The sequence below is a fragment of the Spermophilus citellus genome (genome assembly GCF_964194105.1).
Source record: "Spermophilus citellus genome assembly, chromosome: 4".
Taxonomy (NCBI): Eukaryota; Metazoa; Chordata; class Mammalia; order Rodentia; family Sciuridae; genus Spermophilus; species Spermophilus citellus.
In genome coordinates this window covers 224865185-224889735 of record NC_138185.1, presented here as the reverse complement: position 1 = coordinate 224889735, position 24551 = coordinate 224865185, and the positions used below count along the sequence as shown (strand labels likewise).

General features: G+C 43.2%; 1 protein-coding gene across 12 annotated transcripts in view; it reads left to right on the top strand.

Moving 5' to 3' along the window:
- Positions 1 to 5419: 5419 nt before the first annotated feature.
- The window catches only part of MOK (MOK protein kinase), a 49367-nt gene continuing 30235 nt past the window's right edge, over positions 5420 to 24551 (top strand). For 3 of the 12 annotated variants that reach the window (XM_081288751.1, XM_081288748.1, XM_081288743.1), the window contains exons 1-2: positions 5420 to 5608; positions 19622 to 19736. In XM_081288751.1, the coding sequence (XP_081144877.1) occupies positions 5602 to 5608; positions 19622 to 19736 (122 nt within the window). In that variant the 5' untranslated portion in view covers positions 5420 to 5601. Of the gene's footprint in view, positions 5609 to 11564; positions 11583 to 19621; positions 19737 to 20846; positions 21073 to 24551 lie in introns of those variants that run through there. The other 9 variants (XM_081288750.1, XM_081288753.1, XM_081288745.1 and 6 more) reach the window with 9 other exon arrangements.

The window sequence follows — 24551 nt, the reverse complement described above, 5'->3', positions numbered from 1 at the left end:
GGCGGCCTCGGCTCTCCGGGCTCCAGAAGCTCTGCTCCACTCTGCCTCCGGCCTCGCTTGCCGGCCTCCCGCATCACCGAGTCCGGATTCGCCCCCCTTGGAAGGACTGCGGTCCTGGTGGCCCTGGTGACCGCATTTTAACTTAATGACCTCGTGAACACCCCCTCCCCGTGAAGGGCATATCAGAACTGGCTCAGGCCTTCTGCGTATCCCACGTCATTCACCTTCATTTCTTCTGTTAGTAAAGCTTCAACTTGCAAAACAGGTTTAACATTGAATTTCTCCACAACTATTCTATTTATAAATTAAATAAATAAGAAATGCCATTAGGCCGAGCGCCACCTGTAACCCCAGCAGCTTGGGAGGCTGAGGCCGGAGGATGGCGAGTTCAAGGCCAGCCTCAGTAACTTATAGAGGCCCAAAGCAACTCAGAAGACCCAGTTTCTAAATAAAATATAAAAATGGGTTGGGGATGTGGTTCAGTGGCTAAGTGCCCTGGATTCAATCCCTGGTATCAAAAAATTAAAAATGGCATTAAATTTTTAAAATATGTATATGCTCTAAATATTTACGAATTTGGTAAGTGGTACTGGGGATCAAACTCTAGTGCTTGTGAGGCAAGCACTTGACACTGAGCTGCACACCAGCCCCTGATTTTAAGTTCTTAAAACACTAAATGATGCTTTTTGAAAATTGAAGTGTTATATTCAAGAAAAATAAAACAAATATATAATTTAAGCCATATAGTACTAAAAGCTTATGATGAAGAGCATTCGTCCAGCCCATCCCCTCCCTGTCACCATCCAGCTCCTACAGGTAACCATTGTGAGCCGTTGATTTCTTCTGCCTTTTCCTCCCATAAATCTAAGTAATATGATTATACTACTTTTTTTTCAATTTTAGACACTATCTGTCAAGTTCGTTCTATACAAATTAGGACATAGTTCTTTTTCCAACATTTTCCCAACTCACATGTACTCCCCTTTCCTATCATTTTCAAATAATAATACCATTGATTTTTTAGCTAAATCAGTATTCAGTATTTACATCGTTGTTTCTATAAACACTGTTCCCAACTCAGCCACAAGGTTTACTATAATTACATTTCTTTCTAACAGAACTGTTTGTGTTCCTCTGGGTTTACTTTGCTAATTTCCTTTTTCTTTTTAAAATTTTTTATACATTTATTTTTTTAAGAGTGAGAGAATTTTTAAATATTTATTTTTTAATTTTCAGTGGATACAACATCTTTATTTTTTTTTTAATGTGGTGCTGAGGATTGAACCCAGCACCCTGCACATGCCAGGCAAGCGCACTACCACTTGAGCCACATCCCCAGCCCTATATCTTTATTTTATTTATTTATTTTTATGTGGTGCTGAGGATCACTGAAAGTTCGGAGTCCTGCACATCTGAACACAATTTTTCTTCTACCCTCACACTTGGCCAATAACTAGAGAACTCTGGAACAGAGATCCCTCAGCAAGCAGAAAGCCACACTTTATTTTCTATGTCCAGTCCAATGAGATGTCCCAATTGGGACTTCCAGTGCTGGAACCCGGGTTTTTAGATATATCTAGGTTTTCTCTTTCAACACTGTTTAGAACTTCTCACTATCCCCTATGCTCTGAAATGTCATAAGTGCACCATTCCTGTGTCCTAGGTGACTAGAGTAGTGCTGGGCCATAATAAGTGCTCAGTAAATACTGGTGAAAAAAAAATCAAACTCCACATTCTGGCCATTCCTCAGGCCTTTCTACTCAGAAATATCCCCATCCACTCTAGAAACACTTTTGTGAAGAATGTTTCTGATGGAGATTTCATAATCTCCTTTATCTGAATTTTTTTCTTTTTCTGGGATGCTATTCTTCAGAGGTCAGACATGAGTTGATGCTTTGATTTTCCTCACTCTTCCATCAGCCAGACTTCTTTTGTTTATCTCCTAAATAATTCCCGTGAACTACCTAAACTACCTTCCTACTTTCTTTCTACACTTTTTTTGTGTTGACTACGGATCCAGGGGCACATAGATGGAGACAATAGAACTTCCAATCATAAAGTTGAATTCTGAGGGAAAAAATTGAAAGGAAAACAAAAATAAATCCAGAAACAAAAATGCTTCATTATACAATATGTACATGTCAAACTGTTAGATCATACAAAAGAAAAATAGAGAAATAGAAGGATTTTTCAGATGTTGCTTCTAATTTGCTTCAACAAATCGGTTGATTCCAGAAACCAGGTGACCTTAAAAATTTCTTTCCTTAAGGTGGGATATTCTCCCCCCTCTTACTGCTTTTCAGTGGCTTCCAATTACTCCTCCTCCTATTATTATTATTATTATTATTATTATTATTATTATTTTAACCACTGAGCCATTATTTAACCACTGAGCCACATCTCCACCCCTTTTTGGGTGGGGGGTACTAGGGATTGAACTCAGGGGCACTTGACACTGAGCCATATTTTATATAGAGATAGGGTCTCACTGAGTTGCTTAGCGCCTCACTATTGCCGAGGCAGGTTTTGAACTTGAGATCCTCCTGTCTCAGCCTCTGGAGCTGCTGGGATTAAAGGCATGTGCCACCACGCCTGGCTCCATTCCTTTTAAATTTTTATTTTTGAGACAGAATCTCACTAAGTTGTTGAGACTGTCACCTAAATTGATCAGACTAGGACTTCTGATCTTCTTGCCTTAGCCTCCCAAGTCTCTGGGATTACAGGTGTGGGTCACTGCATCCAGCTGTCCTTTGACATTTTTCTAGTGTCAAAAGATAAATTCACAACATACTTAGTTATAGGCTGAATTGGATTTTGTTCCAGATTCAAGAATTGGGGCAGCTTCCATTCTTCAAAACAGAATGAGAGCTCCCACTATGCAAAAACAGAACCATGGGTTTTATAAGGTGGTAACAGAACAATTGAAAGAAAGCTGATGGGTTAGTGTCAAGTTGTATTATTTTGGCAGGAGTGAAAGCAAAGCTGACTTGGGTAGACTGGATCTCCTGTTTTGGGGAAAAACTAGTGTGTTTTGGTATCTATTTGCTTAAATTTTCAGTTTGATGGTGGCATTTAGCACGAGTGACTCCATTTTGGTTTGGTCTGGTTTGTTGTGGGCTAGTGTGGAAGCTCCTCCCAAAATGATGGCCTCCCATAGTTTATATATATATACATATATATATATATATATATATATATATATATATATATTTAATACCTTTATTTTGTTTACTTTTATGTGATGCTGGGGATCAAACCCAGTGCCTCACCCATGCTAGGTAAGCGCTCTACCATTGAGCCAAAACTCAGCCCCTCCAATAGTTTTTTAACACTACTAATTTTTTTTAAACCATAAAAAAATTTAAGCCAGGTTTCTTAGCACATGCCTTTAATCTGAGCTACTTGGGAAGTTGAGGAGAGGATCCCAATTTCAAGGCAATAAATTAAAAAGGACTGGAGGTGTAGCTCAGTGGTAGAGGGCCTCTAGGTTCAATGCACAGTACTACACCCACACACACACAGAATATTTTAGGATTTTTGTATTATATGTTTCAAATCAGTTTTTCCGAATGTTGTCTTAATCTTTTAGATAATAGCCAGTGTCCACACCAGAGTGGAGAAGAGGGAATTTGTGTATAGACTTTTCTATATGCTGGTAGAATATTGCTGGTGAGTGATTTTCTACATTTAAAGTGTGAATGCCGGGCTGGGGATGTGGCTCAAGCGGTAGCGCGCTCGCCTGGCATGCGTGCGGCCAGGGTTCGATCCTCAGCACCACATACAAACAAAGATGTTGTGTCCACTGAAAACTGAAAAATAAATATTAAAAAAAATTGTGAATGCCTTTTAACCTATTAACTCCTATCAAAACAATCACACGAATGTTTAAAGATATGTACAAGGATACTTTCTGGTCTTGTTTGTAATTGTGAAAAATAAAGCATTTTTAGGGAAAAATTATATCATGTAATATAACACACCTGTTAAAAAGCATAGGTTAGGGGCTGGGGCTGAGCGGTAGCACACTTGCCTGGCATGTGTGAGGCACTGGATTAGATTCTCAGTACCACATATAAATAAATACATATATATCAACAATTTAAAAAAAAATTTTTTTAAATTTTTTAAAAAGCATAGGATAGCTCTCTATGTGCCAATATTGAAAGGTGACTAGCCAGTCACATGCCATATGACTGTAATCCCAGTAACTCTGGAGACTGAAGAAGAAGGATCACAGGTTTCAGGCCAGCCTCCGCAACTTGGCAAGACCCTGTCTCAAAATGAAAAAATTAAAATTAGAAAAAGTCTGGGGATGTAATGGTAAAGCGCCCCTAGGTTCAATCCTCAGAACCCAAAACAAACTCAGAGTGACTAATATATTAAATGAAAAAAAGAAAACTATAGAAGAATATATATGATTTATCTATGGTTTTCAATTATGGGAAAATTTGTCCAAATACATAATCAGAAATTCCAAGAAGACGCCACTCAACTATTGTCGGTCTCCTTTTCTGAGGAGGAGAGAGAATGAGATGAAGGAAAGAACTTTGAAAGTATTTCTTCAAATTTTATACATTCCTTTTCTTTATTCTCCTTGCTTCTTTTCTTCTCCGATTTCTTCAAATCAGCACATTTTACTTCTTTACTCTCAGAAAAGAGGGACGCCGATCTCCTGCAGTAGTGATAGGGATAATCTGGCTCTTCACCTGTCGCGGGTCGCATCTGCACGTAGGTCCCCCCTAGATGCATGCAGCTTTACCACAGAATGCGAGATTCGAGAAGTCAGCCACCTCGCCTACCTGTGCTCCTTCATGTCCCCTCTTCTCCGGCAACAGCGCTGGCAAAACAAACGTTTGCTCAATTAAAAAAGAAAAACAAGCTCTGTGGTAGAGCACTTGCCTAGCATGCGTGAGGGACTGGTTCAATCCTCAGCACCACATAAAAATAAACAAATAAAACAGAGGCATTCTGTTCATCTACAACTACAAGAAAGAAAGAAAGGAAGGAAGGGAGGGAGGGAGGGAGGGAGGGAGAGAGAGAGAGAGAGAGAGAGAGAGAGAGAGAGAGAGAGAGAGAGAGAGAAAAAGAAAAACAAGAAAAAAGAAAAACGTACAAATTCATTGGGTAATCGCTGGTACCAGACCGGTAGATGCTCAACTGCGGGATGAGGTGGCAAAGAAGAGGTGTCATTTAACGTCAGAGTTCTCGAGCCAGTAGAAGTTGCAGGATCTCTTCCGCGTTTCAGGCTCGGAATTGCTGAGTGACAGCCGGGAGACTCCAGCCCGCGAGGGTTTAAATTTGAAGCGGCGGCGGCGGTCGCTAAGTAACCACGCAGAGGAAGCGGGCCGCATTACGCATGCGTATGTTGGCAGGCTTCTGCGCACGCGCGGCTCCACCTCGGGGGCGGTCAGGGCCGACGGTTGCCAGGGTGACGAGGATACAATATGGCGGCGGTATCCTAACGCTCTCGGGCAAGGGGCCACCGCGGAGGTCCCAGCACAGGATCCCGCCTCAGGGAGAGGAGGGCAGGTGCCGGCCTTCCTGCCCTTGTCTTTTCCGCGCAGGGTCGGCCAGGGGTTGTCGCCGACTACCGCGCGCAGGATGAAGAGTGAGTGAGCCGGGAGGGCCGGGGCGGCGCGCCGGGCCGGGCCGTTCTGGGGGCTGGGCGGGCGAGTGCCGCTCCGCCCCGGCGCCGGGCGGTGCAGGCCGGAGGTGCGGGAGCCGGGTTTTCAGAGCCGCGCCGGGCGAGGTTCCGTTTCTGAACGTTCCGGGTGGCCGTGGGCGCTCGCAGCCGGCGCCCTGCCAGGGTGACGTGCTCGGCTTGCAGTCGCCGGACCTGGGCGTGCGTTTCATTTTTGGGGTCGAGCAGTAGTGTTTCTATAGCAGCTGGGTTCACAAGAACTTAGAAGCATCCTTTTAGTGAAATTAGAAACGGTTACTTAGAAGTTGGAAAGTGGGCCTCATCTTAGAAAAGGGGTAAAAAAAAGTTTGCCCGCGTTGGGTTTGTGGATCGTGGCCGATCTGCGGCCAGCAGCGCGGCTCGCTGTCGTGTTCAGCATCACTCTTCAGGTATTGTCGTTTATGGCTGTCAGCCAGAGGCGCTTACAAGTCCAGCCTCCTTTGCTGTTTCAAGTTGGAACTATGCTAGTTATATTAAACCTGCATTGTATCCTAATTGTTTTTTTGTGAATGCTGTAAATTGCACAATATATTTAAACATATCCGTCTTTGCCTCATACACTCTTCATGCTGCACTCCAAGAAGTGACTTCTCTTTGCAGTTTCCTAAATATGTGCGCGCGCGTGTGTGTGTGTGTGTGTGTGTGTGTAAATATGTATCTATCCCTCTCAATGTTAGCTGGTGTGGTGGAGCACACCTCTAATCCCAGCAACCCTGGAGGCTGAAGCTGGAGGATCTAAAGTTCAAGACCAGGACTGGGGATGTGGCTCAAGCAGTAGCGCGCTCCTCAGCACCACATACCAACAAAGATGTTGTGTCTGCTGAGAACTAAAAAATAAATATTAAAAATTCTCTCTCTCTCTCTCTCCCCCCCCTCACTCTCTGAAAAAAATTAAAAAAAAATAAAGTTCAAGACCAGTCTCTGCAAATTCTGGAAGCCCTAAGCAACTTAGGCTCTGTCTAAAAAGGTGTGGTTCAGTGGCTAAGCACCCTGGTTTCAATTCCTGACACCAAAATATAAATAAATAAAAAATAAAATAAAGAAAAAAACCCCTAATGTTAGTAACTACATATAGGCATATGTATATATGAGTATATAAAGTACAGATGTATGGGCTGGTGTTGTGGCTCAGTGGTAGAGCACTCACCTAGCATGTGTGAGGCCCTGGGCACCACATAAAGATAAATAAATAAAGGTATTGTGTCCATCTACAAGTAAAAAATATTTTTAAAAGTATATATAATTTGCATTTTATGTTTTATGCCCTAAAGGGGCTTAACCACTTAGCTAAATCTCCAGCCCTTTTTAAAATTTTTGAATTTTGGGATAGGGTCTTGTATTGCAGAGGCTGTCCTGGAACTCCCAATCCTCCTGCCTAAGCCTCCAGAGTAGTTGGGATTACCTATGTGTGCCCCCACCCTGGCTCATCTCAGATGGTCATTTTGGTAGCTTTCAGTTACTTGGTTTAGTGATAACATCTTTTCCCTTTCTTTCTTCTATCTTAAAATCCAGTCCGAGAGTTCATGCAGCCTGTCATCTCTGGTTTAAGACCTGATCATGAATTAAATGTTTTACAAGTAGTTAACAGTGGAGAGAACATTTCAGAACAGAAAATCACAGAGACGGAATCATAGAAGCAGAATGAACAGGAAAAGTGAGTAACGGTGCAAGTTGGACCCATAGCATGGAGTCAGAATACACCTGGGCATGCTAGATTATCATGTTGGTCTTTAATTTTTGGATTTTCCAGGTATTCTTTCTTATTGTTTTCTAGGCAGTGCTCACATGTGTAGGGATGCTTTGTTCAGTCTGTAGTGTATTGCTGTCCTTCTCCTTTTTGTTTTGGATCATTTGTGTAGCAGGGAGCACGCAGTTAATGCTGTGTATTGTTGAAGCTGAGCAGACATGATGGCAGCTTGGGGCCAGTCTCTGACCTTTCTTTATCATCCTGGTTTTCTTTTCTAGGTATGTATCACTAAGCAAATCACCCCAACTTAGGGACTTAACAACACATTTTTCTTATGGTTCTGTGGGTTGCCTCCACTCAACTAGGCAGCTCTCACTGGGAGTCTCATGAATTTGTAGTCATGATAGATGGTGGTTGGAGTTGAAGTCATCTTGAAAGTCTCATTCACTTGTCTGGCAGATGATGCTGGTGGTTCTCTGGGACCACAGCCTGGGCTGTCAGAACCCTACAGGAGGTCTCTCCTTGTGGCTTGGGCTTCCTCACATCATGGCAGTTGAGTTCTGGGTGTATATCCCAAGAGTAGGAAGTGGAAGTGGGCAGCTGCCTGAATGGTGACCCACACCTGTAGTGAGGCTGAGGCAGGAGGATACTTGAGCTCACAAGTTTGCAACCAGTCTGGTCAACATACTGAGACTCACCTAAAAAAAAAAAAAAAAGTTTATCCTTATGTAATAAGTCTGTGTATGTTAGTACTCTAAAAATTAAAGTATCATTTTTTTCCTGTTTGAACTTTAGTGTGTGTGTGTGTGTGTGTGTGTGTGTGTGTTTGTGTGTGTGTTGCTAGAGATTAAACCCAGAGGTGCTCTACCACTGAGCTATACCCGCATCCTTTTTATTTTTTTAATGTTGAGATAGGATCTCACTAAGTTGCCCAGGCTGGCCTCAAACTTGTGATCCTCCCACCTGAGGTTCCAGAGTTGCTGGCATTACAGGTATGCACCACCATTGTACCCAATTCCTGTTTGAACTTTTTAATAGATTAGTTGAGCACACCTACAGAAATAGGAAAAAATTGCATGTTCTATAGTAATGGTTTTGCTGCAATATTACAGAGAGATTTTTAAAAATTATCTGTTGGGACTGGAATTGTGGCTCAGTGGTAGACTGCTTGCCTAGCATGTTTGAAGCGCTGGATTCAAGCCTCAGCACCGCATAAAAATAAATAAATAAAAGGTATTGTGTCCATCTACAACTAAAATTTTTGAAAAATTATCTGTTGTAATTATAATAATTTTGAATGGTCTCTTAAATACCAATATTTTCATAGGATCAAAGTTTCAAGGTTATCTCAATCTTTTTCCATCTTCTCCTTCCTAGTGGGTGTATTACCTCCTGTTTTTTATAAATGGTTGCATCAACTAGTATCTTTTTTTTCTTGAAAGAAAGACAAAATTGGGGCTGGAGATTTGGCTCTAGCGGTAGCGCACTCGCCTGGCATGTGTGCGGCCCGGGTTCGATCCTCAGCACCACATACCAACAAAGATGTTGTGTCCACCAAGAACTGAAAATAAATATTAAAATTCTCTCTCTCTCTCTCTCTCTCTCTTAAAAAAAAAAAAGAAAGAAAGACAAAATTAAGTAAAAGCAATACTGACTTTGTGGTAAATTCTGACAGTAGATTTTAAGGTGGTCTCAAGACCCTCCACTACTTGGCATAATGAGTCCTGGTTAACATTTTCTTTCTTTTTTTTTAATATATATTTTTTTAGTTGTTGATGGACCTTTATTTTAAATGCTTATTTACATGTGGTTCTGGGAATCGAATGCAGTGCCTCACACATACAAGGCAAGCGCTCTACCGCTGGTCTACAACTCCAGTCCCCTAGTTAACATTTCCTTAGATGTAATTTTCATGGATATTTTCTGTGTATGAATATATATATTTACTACACACACATACACACACACACACATTCCTTAGACAAACACCCCCAGATAAATGGGATTACATTAAATATGTTGTAAGTTGCTAGGATGATGCTTCCATGAAGTTGTTTGAACACAAACCTTTGAGTAATTCTGTGAGTTTATCACTGTGTACTTTATTAGTAATGGACTTACTGGGGTAGTGGGTGTGGTTTTAAATTTAAAATTTTTATGAATTTTTGAATGATTTTATGTCCTTTTGTGTTGGTGTGTGTGCTGGGTTTTTGTTTGATTTTGAAGACCTGTGGAAATAGACCCCTTGCTGAGTGTTTTTTGTGGTGATGGTTTATCTTTTCCTCTCCCTACCTGCCATCTCTGTTGGACACTCCAGATTTTCCACCTGCTGGAAGACCCCAGCTGGAAACTACCCTTCACCTACCACCACTTTTTCCTGGTGTCATGCTCCCTCCTGGCTGGTTGTGACAGTCTGGAGCCAGCCTGGGGTGTTGGCACACATTCTGAGTTTGTGCACTTAAAACCATTTTAAAGTTTACAGGTGGGCTGGGGTGTGGCTCAGTGGTAGAGCACTCACTTAGCATGTGTGAGGCCCTGGGTTCAATTCTCAGCACCACATAAAATAAAGGTCCATTGACAACTAAAAAAATGTTTTAAAAAAATAAAAAATAAAGTTCAAAGGTGACCTACTTTTTTTTTTTTTTCAAAGCAAGTCTGCTTAATTTATTTGTGATGAAAGGCAAATTGGAACTTACTGTGTAAGATTCGCCTTCTGCTCTTCAATGCAAATCCTCAGTCCAGCGCCGAGCTCTCAAGGACTGACCTTCCTTTCCTCTGAGATCCTATGCCTGTCTCCGCGTAAGCTGGCACTGTACCTTTCCGACAGACATTTGAAGTTCACTTTGCTGTTGGCACTTAGCCCACAGACTCACTGATTTCTTAAAAATTTTGAAATGCCCATCTTTACAGACATTTAAACAAATATGAAATCATTATGAACATTATACAACATAGAAAAGCATAATGAAGAAAAGTAATCTTCAGTGTCACTTAGATATAAATATAAAAAACTTGACATTCACATCCATTCCTTCTGTGCACATATGCATATGATCATCATCATCTTTCTATTTCACTTAATGTTAAATCAAGGCTGAACATTTTTGTATTTTATTAAGTATTATTTGAGAGTATCATTGTTAATGGCAATGTAATATTTCAGTCCATTGCTGTTCCATAATTCATTAGATCATCTCCTTGTTATCAGATGTTTAGGTTTCTAGCCTTCCTGCTGTAGAAACACTGTGATGCCCCTGTTTGTCTTTCTGTTGGGGTATCCCCTTGGGGTTGGACATCCTGAACAAAACCTTTGGATTTTCTAATATCTCTTCTCCTACTCATGCATGCAATGATTGCCTACGTAGAATACACATGCAGAAATCTTGAGGACCTGGCAGGTGAGTCAGCACACATCCCTGTCCCCAGGAAGCTCAGGACTGCCGGGGACTGTGGACGTCTGCATACTACCACTCTCCTTTCCTTATTAGCTGTGGCATGCCAGGGGCCACTCAGACAGTCTTTCTGTGCACTCTGCTGAGTGCACGTGTTTGTTGCAAACCTTTGGCAGTTGTTAGATGAAAAGGTCTCTTATTTAAAAAAAAAAAAAAAAGCTTTTTTTTTAAAAAATATTTTTTTAAAGAGAGAGAGAGAATTTTTAAAAAATATTTATTTTTTAGTTTTCGGTGGACACAACATCTTTGTTTGTATGTGGTGCTGAGGATCGAACCCGGGCCGCATGCATGCCAGGCAAGCGCGCTACTGCTTGAGCCACATCCCCAGCCCATAAAAAAATATATTTTTTTTAATATTTATTTCTTAGTTGTATTTGGGCACAATACCTTTATTTGTTTATTTTTATGTGGTGCTGAGGATTGAACCCAGGGCTCCGCACGTGCTAGGCAAGCGCTCTACTGTTGAGCCAGAACTGCAGCTCCCCCAAAAAAGCTTTTTTAATATTTGAATGCTACTAGTTTTCATTTTTGGCTGTTTTATCTTAAGTGGGTCACCTTATGCCATTTGTCCATGTTTTCACTGAGCAATCCTATTGTCTTGTTTGTAAGTGGTCTTTTTTTTTTTTAAAGAGAGAGAAACTTTTTAATATTTATTTTTTAGTTTTCCGTGGACACAACATCTTTGTTTGTATGTGGTGCTGAGGCTCGAACCCAGGGTGCACGCATGCCAGGCGAGCGCGCTACCGCTTGAGCCACATCCCCTGTAAGTGGTCTTTGTAATAAATACATTAGCTGTTGTTAAGTACATTTGTCACAATATTTTCTAAGATCATTATTGTCTTTACGCTCTGTTTGTGAGTTTTTGAGTTAAAACATATGGCAGGCTCAGTTCTGGATCTTTCTTCTTTGAACTTCTGGTTAAAGGGCATTCCCCTTAGTTTGACTTCTACATTCAGCTTTCTACCAGCATTGAAGGATGTTGTGGGGAAAGGATCCATCTTGAGGAGACCTCCTGATTCTGACAGGCTCTGAGGTGTGGTTTGCACCCAATAGCCGATGTCTGCCTGTCTTGGTGTGCTGTGGGTGAGCTTGAGTGCAAATGGACAGAGAAGGTGAAGACCCTCCTCCCTGCTCAGGACATCCCTGTGCCCTGTAAAATCAGGCCCTCCCCTTCCTGGCTCCAGGGATCATCGATCTGCTTTCCATTGCTAAGTGTTTCCTTTCTAGAAATCTAATAAAAATGAGCTGTGGCAAATGGGTGCATAAACAGATGTGGTCTTTTGAATCTGCCTTCTTTCATTTAGCCCAACATTTTTGCGATTCCTCACGTGGTGGTGGTGGTAGCAGTCTGGTTCTGTCGATCGCTGAGCAGTACCCTGTGGGTCATGTGAAGGTAGCACAGGGTCTGTCCATTCACCACGTCATGAGAACTTGGGTCATTTCTGGCCGTGCTGAGCCAGGCTGCCATGGTGTTTTCCTCTCTCAGGTAGACTCCTAGGACGGAACTGCTGATTGCAAAGTGTGGATTTACTTTTAGAGAATCTGCAAAGCTGTGTTCTCAAGTGGCTTTCCCATTTTCTTTCTTTCTTTTTTTTTTAAACAATACCTTTATTTTATTTATTTATTTATTTTTATGTGGTGCTGAGGATCTAACCCAGGGCCTCGCATGTGCTAGGTGAGCGCTCTACCACTGAGCCTCAGCCCCGGCCCCAGGCTTTCCCATTTTCCATTCCCACTTCCAGGTCTAGAGACGCTTTTATTCCTCATCTTCTGAGTTTTGGGAGCTGGTTGTTCCTTGATTCTTTTGCTGGACAGCTGCCTAAAGTTGTGAAGGCCTGAGGCTGTAGCTCAGCAGAGCATCATCTAGGAGTGGAGAGTGACCTCTGACTACCCAGGAAGGTCTGAAAGTCACCGAGTCAGAAACCAAGGAGGGAGTGCTATTCACCCGGAGGAGGCACAGGCGGGTCCCTGGGCTTCTGCTGCACTGTGTACCACAGAATGTGTCCCTGGGCCTTGTCGGCTGAGCCAGTGATTGGGGGCGAGTCTGTCTCCTTGTTCTTGTTAGCACATTGTGTGACAGGATCCTGCGTCCCTGTGATGGTGTTCTGCTCTGAGAGAAGTGAGGCCGGGTGGTCAGGAAGTCGTTCTGTATCATTTCATGGAGGAAAAACATTTTCAAGGACAGTTGATTGGAGCCCTTTGAAACTTTTAGAAATAATTTAGAGAGTATCCTTTCAGCAACTTTATCTTTCTTGTCCTTTTTTTCTTTTATTTTAATATAACTTTATTTTATCTACTTATTTATTCTTATGTGGTGCTGAGGATCGAACTCAGGGCCTTGCATGTGTGAGGTGAGCGCTCTACCGCTGAGCCACAACCCCAGCCCCATCCTTCCTGTCCTTTTAGCCTCACTGTTAGATTTATGTAGATGGTCTGACCTGGAAAAAGGGAAACTAAGGTGGAGATCACTCTGTGCGATTGGAAATGCCCAACTATTAAAAAACAGGTGGAGATGAATAAAGAAAGGCTGGCTGCTGAGTTGTCAGTAGTGGTAATGCTGTGATTCAGATGTGTTGAGTCTCCCTGCAGCATGGTCCAGGGACGGGGAAGAGCTGGTCTTGTAGTGTGTGCCCTGGTCTCTGCTCCAGGGTTCCTCTGTTGAGGGTGTGCAGGCACAGAGAGAACAAGTGGAACCCTTTGCCTTGGGGAGATGGTGGCCATTAAGGAGAAGGTCCAAAGCAGACTGAGCAGTCATGTCACTGGAGGGCAGGGTACCTGTTCAAGGAAGACCTGCTTGAAGGTGCACCGGGTCTATCGTGGGATCTGAACCCCGAGCACCATATGGTTTATATTATGTGCTTTATTCTCAGTATTTGGCCTTTAACATTAGGTGAGCCCTAGCGTTCCTCTTTGTCTTCCCCTCTTTTATAAGAAAAGGACCTGAAATTGGGAGTGTAGGGACATACTTTTAAGTCCTCAGGGCTGGGATTGTGTCTTGTCTTTGCTTGTCTGCATTACTGGGCACAGTGCCTGGTCCATAGATTGGCTAATATTTCCTCGGGTTGTTCTTGTCACTGACATCCACAGTGATTTAGTCACATTACCATGAATTCACTTAGGCTGAAGTACAGCGTAATGTCACTAGAGCAGAAGTCCCAAGACCACCCCTGGATGCTTGATTTTTTTTAAGGGGCTCACAGCTATGATTTACCATGATGAAAGACACCTGGGGCCTAGTCCAGAGGAAACCCGACGAAGCACAGGGTGGGTGCTCTTTGGGTGGAGGTGCCCAGGATGCCCTTAGTTACCCCAGCAACAAATTCTGAGGACACGGGTGGACTGTGGCCTACCAGGGAAGCTCGTTAGCAGTTGAGCACCCCGGGTTTTTTCTGGGGGCTGGTCACGTAGGCACCCCTGCCTAGCACTTGCTGAAGTTCTGGGTCTTGGAAGACAGCAGGTGCACATCACGCGTTGTGCGTTGGGTGAGCAGTTCAGGGATAGGGAGCCACTCTGAACTTCTACGCATGGTGGAGACTCCTGAAGTGTGTTTCATAGACACCTGCCCAAGACTGGCCTCTAAGACTCTAAGCAGAGCACCTGGGCCTGCCCGGTGGGGGCCTCTTTTCTGTCTGCGATAGACTGTGGTCTGGCAGAGGGATTTCTGGGCGTTCCAGGTTCATCCTTCCGAGAGTAGGGGACATTTTAGGCGTGTTTGAGCACAGCAGCTGTTCCTTGGCTAGGGAGAGGGGTTAAGCAAACCTACCTGGGGTCTTTTTGGTGGTTTTGTTTCAAAGAAGCTTTTTGGTGGTTACCTAGAATCCTTCTTGCCTGGTTTTAAGACTTATTGAAAAATTTTCCATTTTAGAGAGGCTCTGGGATTTAGTTAAAATGTAGTTAGCCAGTTATTTCTTCCATTTCTGTCTGGAGAGCTATGGTACCATTTTCTTTCCCCCTTATTTGACTTCATTTTAAAGTTTTATTTTACTTTGATGGGCTCAAAAGTCTTTTCTGAGTGACTTCTTAAATTGGTATGCTCAGAAAGACTCTCTCCTTGAGTGAAAAAAAATTGTTGTTTTAGATTTAAAAAATGCCAGTTGTGTTCTTTGTTAGATTCTGAGGCTGTTGCAACAGGCTATCCCAGTTGGGTGGTGTAAAGCACAGAAGCTGTTCTCTCACTGCTGGGGAACACTGCCCCCCCCAGGTGTCTGCAGAGGGCAGTTCCCTCCCACCTGTGTTGGGTCTCCCTGGAGCTCAGCTTCCTGTGGCTCCGCTCCAGGCTCTGTCTCTGTCACCGTGTCCCTCTTGTGTGTGTCTGTGTTTTTCAGATCGTGTAAAACATGTAACACGAGATCTTAGTGGATTTCCTGCATCACAGCATTGTCAGGCGCACACGTGCATTTGTGTTTTATAGGTTTACAACTGCTCTGCATACCTTTTCATCCTGATGACTGAAATTCTGCACCCATTTCCCCTCCCCCGGCTCCTGGCAACTCCCATTCTACTTTGTTTTTTTTTTTTGTCTGTGGTACTGGGGATTGAACACAGGGCATCCTGCATGCTAGGCAGGTGCTCCACCCCAGAACACCAGCCCTTTAAATCCCCTCCTGCCTCAGCCTCCCAAGATGCTGGGATTATAGGCTTGCACCACACCTTTGTGTGTATCCTTCATTCAGCGTCCACATGGGTAATCTAGATTGTTTTCATCTCAAGATCCTTCTGCAAGATTCTTATTCATATATATGGTCATATTCACAAGTTCCGGGAGTTAGGATGGGGATGAAGCTTTTTGATTATAGTCATTGAAAATGTATTAATGCATATACCTTTCTGTACCATGAATAATAAAGTCCTTTGTCTTCTACCCAAGAAGACACAAGCCTCTTCTGCCAGCACCCATGAAATAATAGCATTTTAATTAGTAGCTTGCAAGGAGGATACAATCTCAGACAAATACTAACATGTTCAGAAAAAAAAATCTAGGTAGGTTGAATTCTCACAAAGTTACTTTATTAAATAGCAGATTTTAAAATGTGAAATCTTACAAATACTCTTCTCAAAAGCCTGTCAAATGACTGTGGCTGTAGCTTGGTGGTAGAGCACTTGCCTAGGACATGTGAGGCCCTAGGTTTGATCCTTAGCACACATAAAAACAAACAAATAGAATATATATATATATATTTACATCTATCATTGCTGGGTGAGGTGGTATACAACTGTACTCCCAGTTGTCTTAGGAGGCTGAGGTAGGTGAATCACAAGTTTGAAACCAGCCTCAGCAACTTGGTGAAGCTCTCTACGCAACTTAGTGAGACCCTATCTCAAAGTAAAAAGGACTGGGGATATAGCCCAGAGGTAAACTACCTCTGAGTTCAATCCCCAACACCCCCCCAAAAAAACAAAAAAAGAGTATGTTCTTTTTTTAATCTATTATTATTATTATTATTATTGTGTGTGTGGTGCTGGGAATTGAACCCAGGGCCTTGTGCCTGCGAGGCAAGCACTCTACCAACTGAATTAAGTCCCCAGCCTATCTTTATTATTTTTATGTGATGCTGAGGATCGAACCCAGTGCCTCACATGTGCTAGGCGAGTGCTCTACCACTGAGCCACAGCCCCAGTCCAAAAGTCTATATTCTATTTCTCCATTTTATAAATTATCCCTTATTCTAGGTATGTTAGTTAAGGTAATGCTTACTAGATGCTATAATGGATAACTCCCAGCTCTCTGGTTCTTGCCTTGTCCTGTGTGGGCATTCTGGGCTGGAAGTCTTTCCTGGGTTGCTTTTTCACTATCCTGATCTCATGACTCCTTGGGTTTCCTAGTGGTTTTTTTTTTTTTAATATTTATTTTTTAATTGTAGTTGGGCACAATATCTTTTTTTTTAACTTTTTTTTTTAACACAATGCCTTTATTTTTATGTGGTGCTGAGGATCGAACCCAGGTCCCGCCCGTGCTAGGGGAGCGCTCTACCACTGAGCCACAATCCCACCCCGGGCACAATATCTTTACTTAATTTATTTATTTATATGTGGTGCCGAGGATCGAACCCAGGGCCCTGCATTCGCTAGGTGAGTGCTCTACCGCTGAGTCACAACCCCAGCCCAGAAGGTATTGTTTTTATTAGAAAAAATTTTAAGCATGTCAGAATAGAGAGAGTAATATCAGAGCTCTAAAACATATCCTTTACCTCATTCCAACAATTATCACCATTTTGTAACTTTTACTACCACTTTTCTTTTCTGGACTATTTTTTTTTAGTTCTTCTTGTTGATTAAAAAGAAATAGTGCTCTCATAAAAAATAACATTGTGGAAATTATCTGACTCAGGAAAGGAGACACCTATAACCTTACCTGTCAGAAAGAGCCCCGAGTGCCCACATGTGGGCTCATGTGAGGTGTGTGCAGTCTTCAAGGATGTCTTTTTTTTATTGTGATGTTGGGGATGGAACCCAGGGCCTTGTGTATGCAAGGCAGGCACTCTACCAACTGAGCTATATACCCAGCCCAAGGATGTAATCTTTAAGGATCTTTCTGTATCAGTCTTAAATATAGATAGTGTATTCCATTATATGGATTACAACATGATCAGCCGGGTTCAGTAGTGCATACCTATAATCCCAATGACTGGGGAGGATGAGGCAAGTTCAGAGCCAGCCTCAGCAACTTAGTGAGGCCATAGGCAACTTAGAGAGACCCTGTCTCTAAATAAAATACAAAAAAGGCTGGGGATATAGCTCAGTGATTAAATGCCCCTGGTTCAATCCCCAGTACCAGTCATCATCATCATCATCGTCATCGTCATCTAGTTCCCTATGGGGGTATTTTTGGTTTTTCAGTTTTTCCCTATTAAATACTGCTGCACTAAAAAAGGAATATGTACATAAAATTTAAAAATAATGCTGCACTAACAACCTCCTACATTTTTTAATATGGTATGTTTTAGAATTGTCGGTTCAGATATGTACATCTTTTTTTAAAATAATAACTTCAGTGCCTCACATGTGCTCGGCAAGTGCTGTACCACAATCAGCCCTAGCATATGCACATCTTAAAAAGATTTATAGATATTGTCAAATTGTCCTCCCAAATGAGTATACCGATTTATGCCTTCAGCAGTGGATGGGAGTGCACAGATTTTTTTTTAAGTGGTTCTGGGACTTGGACCCAAGGGTGCTCTACCCTGATCTACATCCTTTTTTATTTTATTTTTATGTGGTGCTGAGGATCAAACCCAGTGCCTCATGCGTGGCAGGTGAGTTCTGTACCACTGAGCCCCAGCCCCAGCCCCTTGAGCTGTATCTTGAGCCCTTTTTATTTTTTTTTATATTTTATTCAGAGACAGGGTCTCACAAAGTTGCTGAGGCAGGCCTCAACCTTAACAACCTTCCTGCTTCCGCCTCCTGAGGCGCCGAGGTTACAGGCATGCACCACCGTGCCCTCCTAGAGCAGCATGGCTTTACAGTCTACTTTGTCCTGGTGCAGACAGGGCCCAGAGGTCAAGGGCTCTCTTAGTCCAGGCTTGTTTCTGCAGCAATGCAACTGAAGCTCCTGATGGTTGACTTCTGGTCACTTCCTCCTCCAGGGTTTCTTCCAGACCTGACTCTAGCCTGCCTGATTTCTTCATGGCCTTACTTTTGTGTTTCTGGGTCTCAGTTCACAGGAGCTTCCTGGAGGCCTCTGAACCAGATGCCCAAAGACAGTGGGAGTAGGGGCAGTAATTGTCTTCCTGCTGCCTTGCTCCTGGTTAGCCTTTCTTTCCCCGGCAGTAGTGGGCATGGAAACCAGGGCCTTGTGCACACTGGCAAGCCGCTACTCCTGAGCACAGCCCATCCCTGAGGCTGGGTTATTTGATCCTCTGAGAGGTGCACAGACTGCTCTCTGCCAAGGTTTTCTGCAGTCTTGTTCTCCTGTTATTTGGGATGTAGAAACATTTGCAACCCAGTGGGGACTTCTGCACTCAGGGCTTTCTCATTCCTTCCATTTCTCCTTGAGAAGTTGTAGTTCTTGCCTGTGCCATCCTTTTCTTGGAATCCTGTGTGGAGGCAGTCAGTAGAATCCTTCTCTGACTCTTCCCACCCCCCTGGGCCAGAGGCTGCTGCGGGTGGTAGATCATTGGCATCGTCGTGGGCTCCCAGCTCTGCAGCATTCCTGCCTGTGCTCTGCCTCCTGACTGCGAAGCCAGGGCCACAGAAGCTCCGGTTGTCTTCACAGCCAACCCCACTTCAAGGGACTCATTTGATGTCAGAGGTCGTTCAGGAAAGCAGAAACTACTGTGGGTATTTCCAGCAGGAAGGTGTTTAGCATAGTGAATCAGAGGATTACAAAACCATGAGTAGGGTGGGGGGTGATGGTGGTAGCATCAAAGCCAGAAGGAGCTGCTGGCAGCTCTCAGAAAATTAGGACTTGTGCTTATTACACAAAACTGCTGCAGATGAGCTGTGCGCTCCCTAGGACCAGGGAGGGTGAAATTCAGAAGAATGCTCAGTGGTGCTGGTGACGTGACCCTGCCACTCCACTGAACAGCCCCAGCTGGCATCATCTCACTGCTTTCTGAGTCTTATGGGATAGTGGTGCTTCTTGTCACTGAATCGGGGCTGTGGCTCCTGTCATTCAAGGGAGAGCAAGATGTCACCAGCACCCAGCCTGCTTCCCTGCTGGGAGGGCAGCACAATCTTGCTGGCCACGGATCTGACCCTCAGCAAGGTGCTGTTAAGTTATATGATGATAGTGTGCAGCATGGAAATGAATATAAAAATCTGTGCATAAATAAAATTTTGTCTTTATAATTACTTTACTTACAGACTATAAAGCAATTGGCAAAATAGGAGAGGGAACATTTTCTGAAGTCATGAAGATGCAGAGCCTGAGAGATGGAAACTACTATGCGTGTAAGCAAATGAAACAGCACTTTGAAAGGTAGGTGTCCGAGACAGCTGCCACCCATTGCTGGCGCAGCCTTGAGTTTAGGGCAGTCTCTGTCCTGGGAAAACTGTTCATTTAGTTGTAAATAAGTAGTACGATCCCTTGGGCATTGAGGGTCATGGGCTGAAGAGCTGCTTATAATGCTGGCATTTCCTTTTGTCCAGGCTTACAATGATGTCAGTGATGAATAGCGTGAGATTTTAAGTTGTAAAGGCATGACTCACTCAAAGAGTTGTATGTGTGTTGGGGTCTTACAAATCAGACCTTCGTCCAGGTGCCTTAGAGGTGCTTGAAGTTTAATTACTTGTGAAGCATGTGGACATGATGAGGAATGATTTCCAGGTAGGGATAGAGGAACTTAATTCCTGGGTGACCTCAGCTGCCCGTCCATGGGGAGGAACTGTGGTTCGTGCTCATGCCTGTGGAAGACCGCCCTGGCTTTTTCTTTCAGAGCAGACTCTGATGGTCTCAGAGTTGGCCAGCTTCTCAACATACGCTACACCAACAAGCCCAAAATGGATGCCATTAGGAAACTGTCTGAACGAGGAAGTGAGTGCTGGCTTCATTGTAACATGAAACTTTTCAATAAAAAGTCTGAGGCCAGTAATTTATGTCTCTAAATAGCCAAAGAATTTTGAAAGCATAATTATTTCACCATATTGATGCACAGCCTTCTGGAGAGTTTTGGGGTATAGACCTTGATTTCAGACTCTAAGTATGAAAAGTCATTTCTCAGGTCAGAAGAGGAGTGTTGCCAGTTCATCTCACTAGAGAGGGTTGAGAGTAGCACTTCATCCTCATGACATCTCGTCCAGGTAGCTGTTATCCTTGCTTTGCACAGGAGGGGAGGTTCCCTGACCTTGTCACTAGCTCTGCACCTCTGGGTTCGAATCCACTTTTCACCAAAGCCAAACCCTGGCTCTTTACTGCCCAGACCACATGGTGGTTCACCTACCACTTCCAAGACTCAGCTGCTGCCAAGGTCTTCTGCTTTGCCTTTCCTGGGACTTCTTCCTCTACATATTCCACACTCTCTGTCCCCAACCCTCCATTCCGTCCATCTTTACCTTCAGACTACCAAAGACAGAGAATTAGATGCACGGTATGCTGACGATCCTGCATGGAGAGAGCGGAGAGCAGCTTCCTCCATAGGCACCCTGTGAGCCCCTGCCCCAGCAGCCAGCACTGGACTTTGAGCAGCAAGGGTGGCACCTTTGCCCACCCCCCACCAAGGACTGAGGACTGGATCCTTTCAGGTTCTCACTGTGGGTTTCAGGGAGAGAGAACTTAAAGGTGACCACAGGTGTGCTGCTGTCATTTTGGTGAAGAGGTAAGCGTACACAGTGGGTGGATGCTGAGCCCCAGAGTTTTGCACTCACAGCAGTGCTGTGAGGAGACCACACTTGGTCACACAGGTGCCCACGGGAAGAGGGATACAGGTGTAGCTCATTTTAGGAAGGTTTCTGGTGAAGAGCAGACCTTTGCTAATCCTGTCACCTCCCGAATACCCACCTCTAATCACCATAGCCAGATTGTTTCTGCCCTCTTAAAGCCTCACAGTGGGCATTCAGTTCAGTGTCTGTAAGATGAAGTGTCACAGTGGCTGGTGATTTGTGCTATTTGGATGCACAGACTCAGTCACGTGGCCCATTGCTGAGTTTTAGTTTCAACAGGCATTTGTTAACATGCCTTAGGACCTGCCAAAGCTGTGTAGTCCAAACCCAAGGAGAACTGGACATTGGATTTCATTTTGTGAGTTCTGATTTGCTCTTTATATATGTCTTCAAAACCCTAGGATGGGTCTGAGACTGTGGCTCAGTGGCAGAGCACTCGCCTAGCAGGGTGAGGCACTGGGTTTGATCCTTCGCACCACATAAAAAGGCATGATGTCCATTCACAACTACAAAAATAAATAAATAAATAAATAAATAAATAAACCAACCTACCAGCCATCCCACCCTGGGACACAGGAATCCCCTCACGGTTGGTCTGCTGTGGCCAAGGGAAGCGTTCTTTTGATATGACCTATCATCTTTTCTACGAGGCTTTCTGTGCTCCTTTTATACTTTCCTTGCTCCAGCCCTAGAACCTGCCATTTCTCTAAGGAGCCCTGATTCCTTTCATTGGAGGAAGGTATTTAGAAACTAAGATGTGGACACTGGGTGTCCTAGTACTGGGAGCTGACGCTTCCAGGGCTCTTGGCAAACAGTGCTGGTGGTGCCAACCCATCACGCCCGTGCCTGGCTCTCCTTCCCATCTCTATTCAAGTGCCTATGAGAGCATACCCATAAAATAAATAAATGGGATGAAGAAATGATTCTTTCTCATAGAAGAATTTCACTTAATACATGTAGGGGGATAAGGGAAATAGGGAACCATCATGAGAATGCACATGTAATAATTTTTGCAGTCAGAAATCATTTCTGGGAGAAACTCAAAAGTTATTTCTGACTATAGAAATAATTACGTGTTCATTATTACTTGCTTATTGTTATATGTTAAATTATTACAGGCTGATGCATGCTAAATTAATGGGTGAAACTATGAAGAGAAATAGGATTTCTATATAGCCCTAAAATATTTCCTCCTAGATACTTTATTTTTAAAATTTAATTTATTTTTAAGCTCATACACAAAACATAGAAATTATAAATATTAATGGGGTGTCATGTAATGTTTTGATACATGTATACATTGTATAATTTTTTACATTTATTTTTTTAAATTTTATTTATTTATTTATTTTTGGTACTTGGGATTGAACCCAGGGCACTTAACTATTGATATATATCATGAGCCCATTTTTTGTATTTAGAGACAGGGCCTCGCTAAGTTGCTGAGGCTTTGAATTCGTGATCCTCCTGCCTCAGCTTTCTGAGCCACTGGGATTACAGATATATACCACCACGCCTGGCACATCATGTAATGTTTAAATCAGGTTAAATATATCTGTTTCCTCAAACATTTGTCATTTCTTTATGGTAAATCTTTCCAAATATTAATTTTTTTTTTATTTAAAGAGAGAGTGAGAGACAGAGAGAGAGAGAGAGAGAGAATCCTTTTTTTTTTTTTAATCTTTATTTTTTAGTTTTCGGCGGGCACAACATCCCTGTTTGTATGTGGTGCTGAGGATCGAACCCGGGCCGCACGCATGCCAGGCGAGCGCGCCACCACTTGAGCCACATCCCCAGCCCCCAAATATTAATTTTTTAAAAATATATTTTAATACATTTTATTAGTTTATTTATTTATTTATTTATTTTAGAGAGAGTGAGAGAGGGGAGAAAGAGAGAGAGAGAGAGAGAGAGAGAATTTTTAATATTTTTTTTTTTAGTTCTCAGCGGACACAACATCTTTGTTGGTATGTGGTGCTGAGGATCAAACCCAGGCCGCACGCATGCCAGGCAAGCGCGCTACCGCTTGAGCCACATCCCCAGCCCTATTAGTTTATTTTTATGTGGTGCTGAGGATCAAACCCAGGGCCTCACATGTGCTAGGTGAGCGCTCTACCACTGAGCCACAACCCCAGCCCTCCAGATATTAATTGTAACTACTCTGATTGCCATCAATAATAAATACTAGCTAGTGTTGATTGATTACTGTGGAAGTTCTGACAGATCCTCGTATTGTTTGGTATCCCTTCCTCTAGGAGGTAGGGCTTCCCTCCTTCCTCTTGAGTGTTGATTGGACTTAGTGATTTGCTTCTAAAGAATAGAAGGGACAAACAATGGCATTACAGTTAGAAACCTGGCAGGTCCCACTGTGGCTAAATGGTCCAGGTCACCGTCAGTGGTGAGACAGGGACACAGTGGACCAGGATGGCAGGCTGTGCCACCTCCATGCTTGCCTCCCCAAAGCCATAATCCCAGTGTAACCCTGAGAGCACAGCAGGGGAGTCCAGATTGGGGGACATTCCACAAAACACCTTCCTAGCCCAAGGCTGTCATGGCAGTGAAAAACAAAGACTGAGGAGCTATTGCAGATTGGAGGTGACTCACGGGATGGGACGTGATAACTTTACTGCAGGTGGTATCCTAGATCCTGGAAGAGAAAAGACATTAGTGGAAAAACATGGGAGACCTCAAGTTTAAGTAATAGTTGTACCAGTGTCAGTTTTTTAGTTTTGATAAATGTTATACAAATTGGGTAGACTCCATATTATCTTTACACCTCTTCTGAAAGTCTAAAATAATTTCAACATAAAAGGTAAAAAATAAGACAGTACAAGCAGACCAAGAAAAAAAAAATAAATACAGAAGCCAGGCCCAGTGGTGCACACCAGTTATACCAGTTACTCAGGAGGCGGAGGCAGGAGGATTGCAGATTTGAGACCAGCCTGGACAAGTAGCAAGACCCTATTTCAAAATAAAAGATTTAAAGGACTGGGGGCGGGCCTGGGGATGTGGCTCAAGCAGTAACACACTCGCCTGGCATGCGAGGGGCGCTGGGTTCAATCCTCAGCACCACATAAAAGTAAAATAAAGATGTTGTGTCCACCGAAAGGGTTCGATCCTCAGCACCACATAAATGTAAAATAAAGCTATTGTGTCCACCTAAAACTAAAAAATAAGTATCAAAAAAAAAAAAAAAAAAAAAAAAGGACTGGGGATGCAGCGCAATGGGAAAGACCCCCAGTACCACAAAATAGCAAAACAACAAACAAGACAACTATAGGAGATCTGGTACTACTCATTGATCATGAACTTCTGTTCTTAAAAGTGTTGCTGTTAATTCTGATTTATATGGGAAAAAGAATTGTTAGTTTCTTTTGCTTTTGGTGTCATCTCTAAGGATGAGATTGCTAATAAT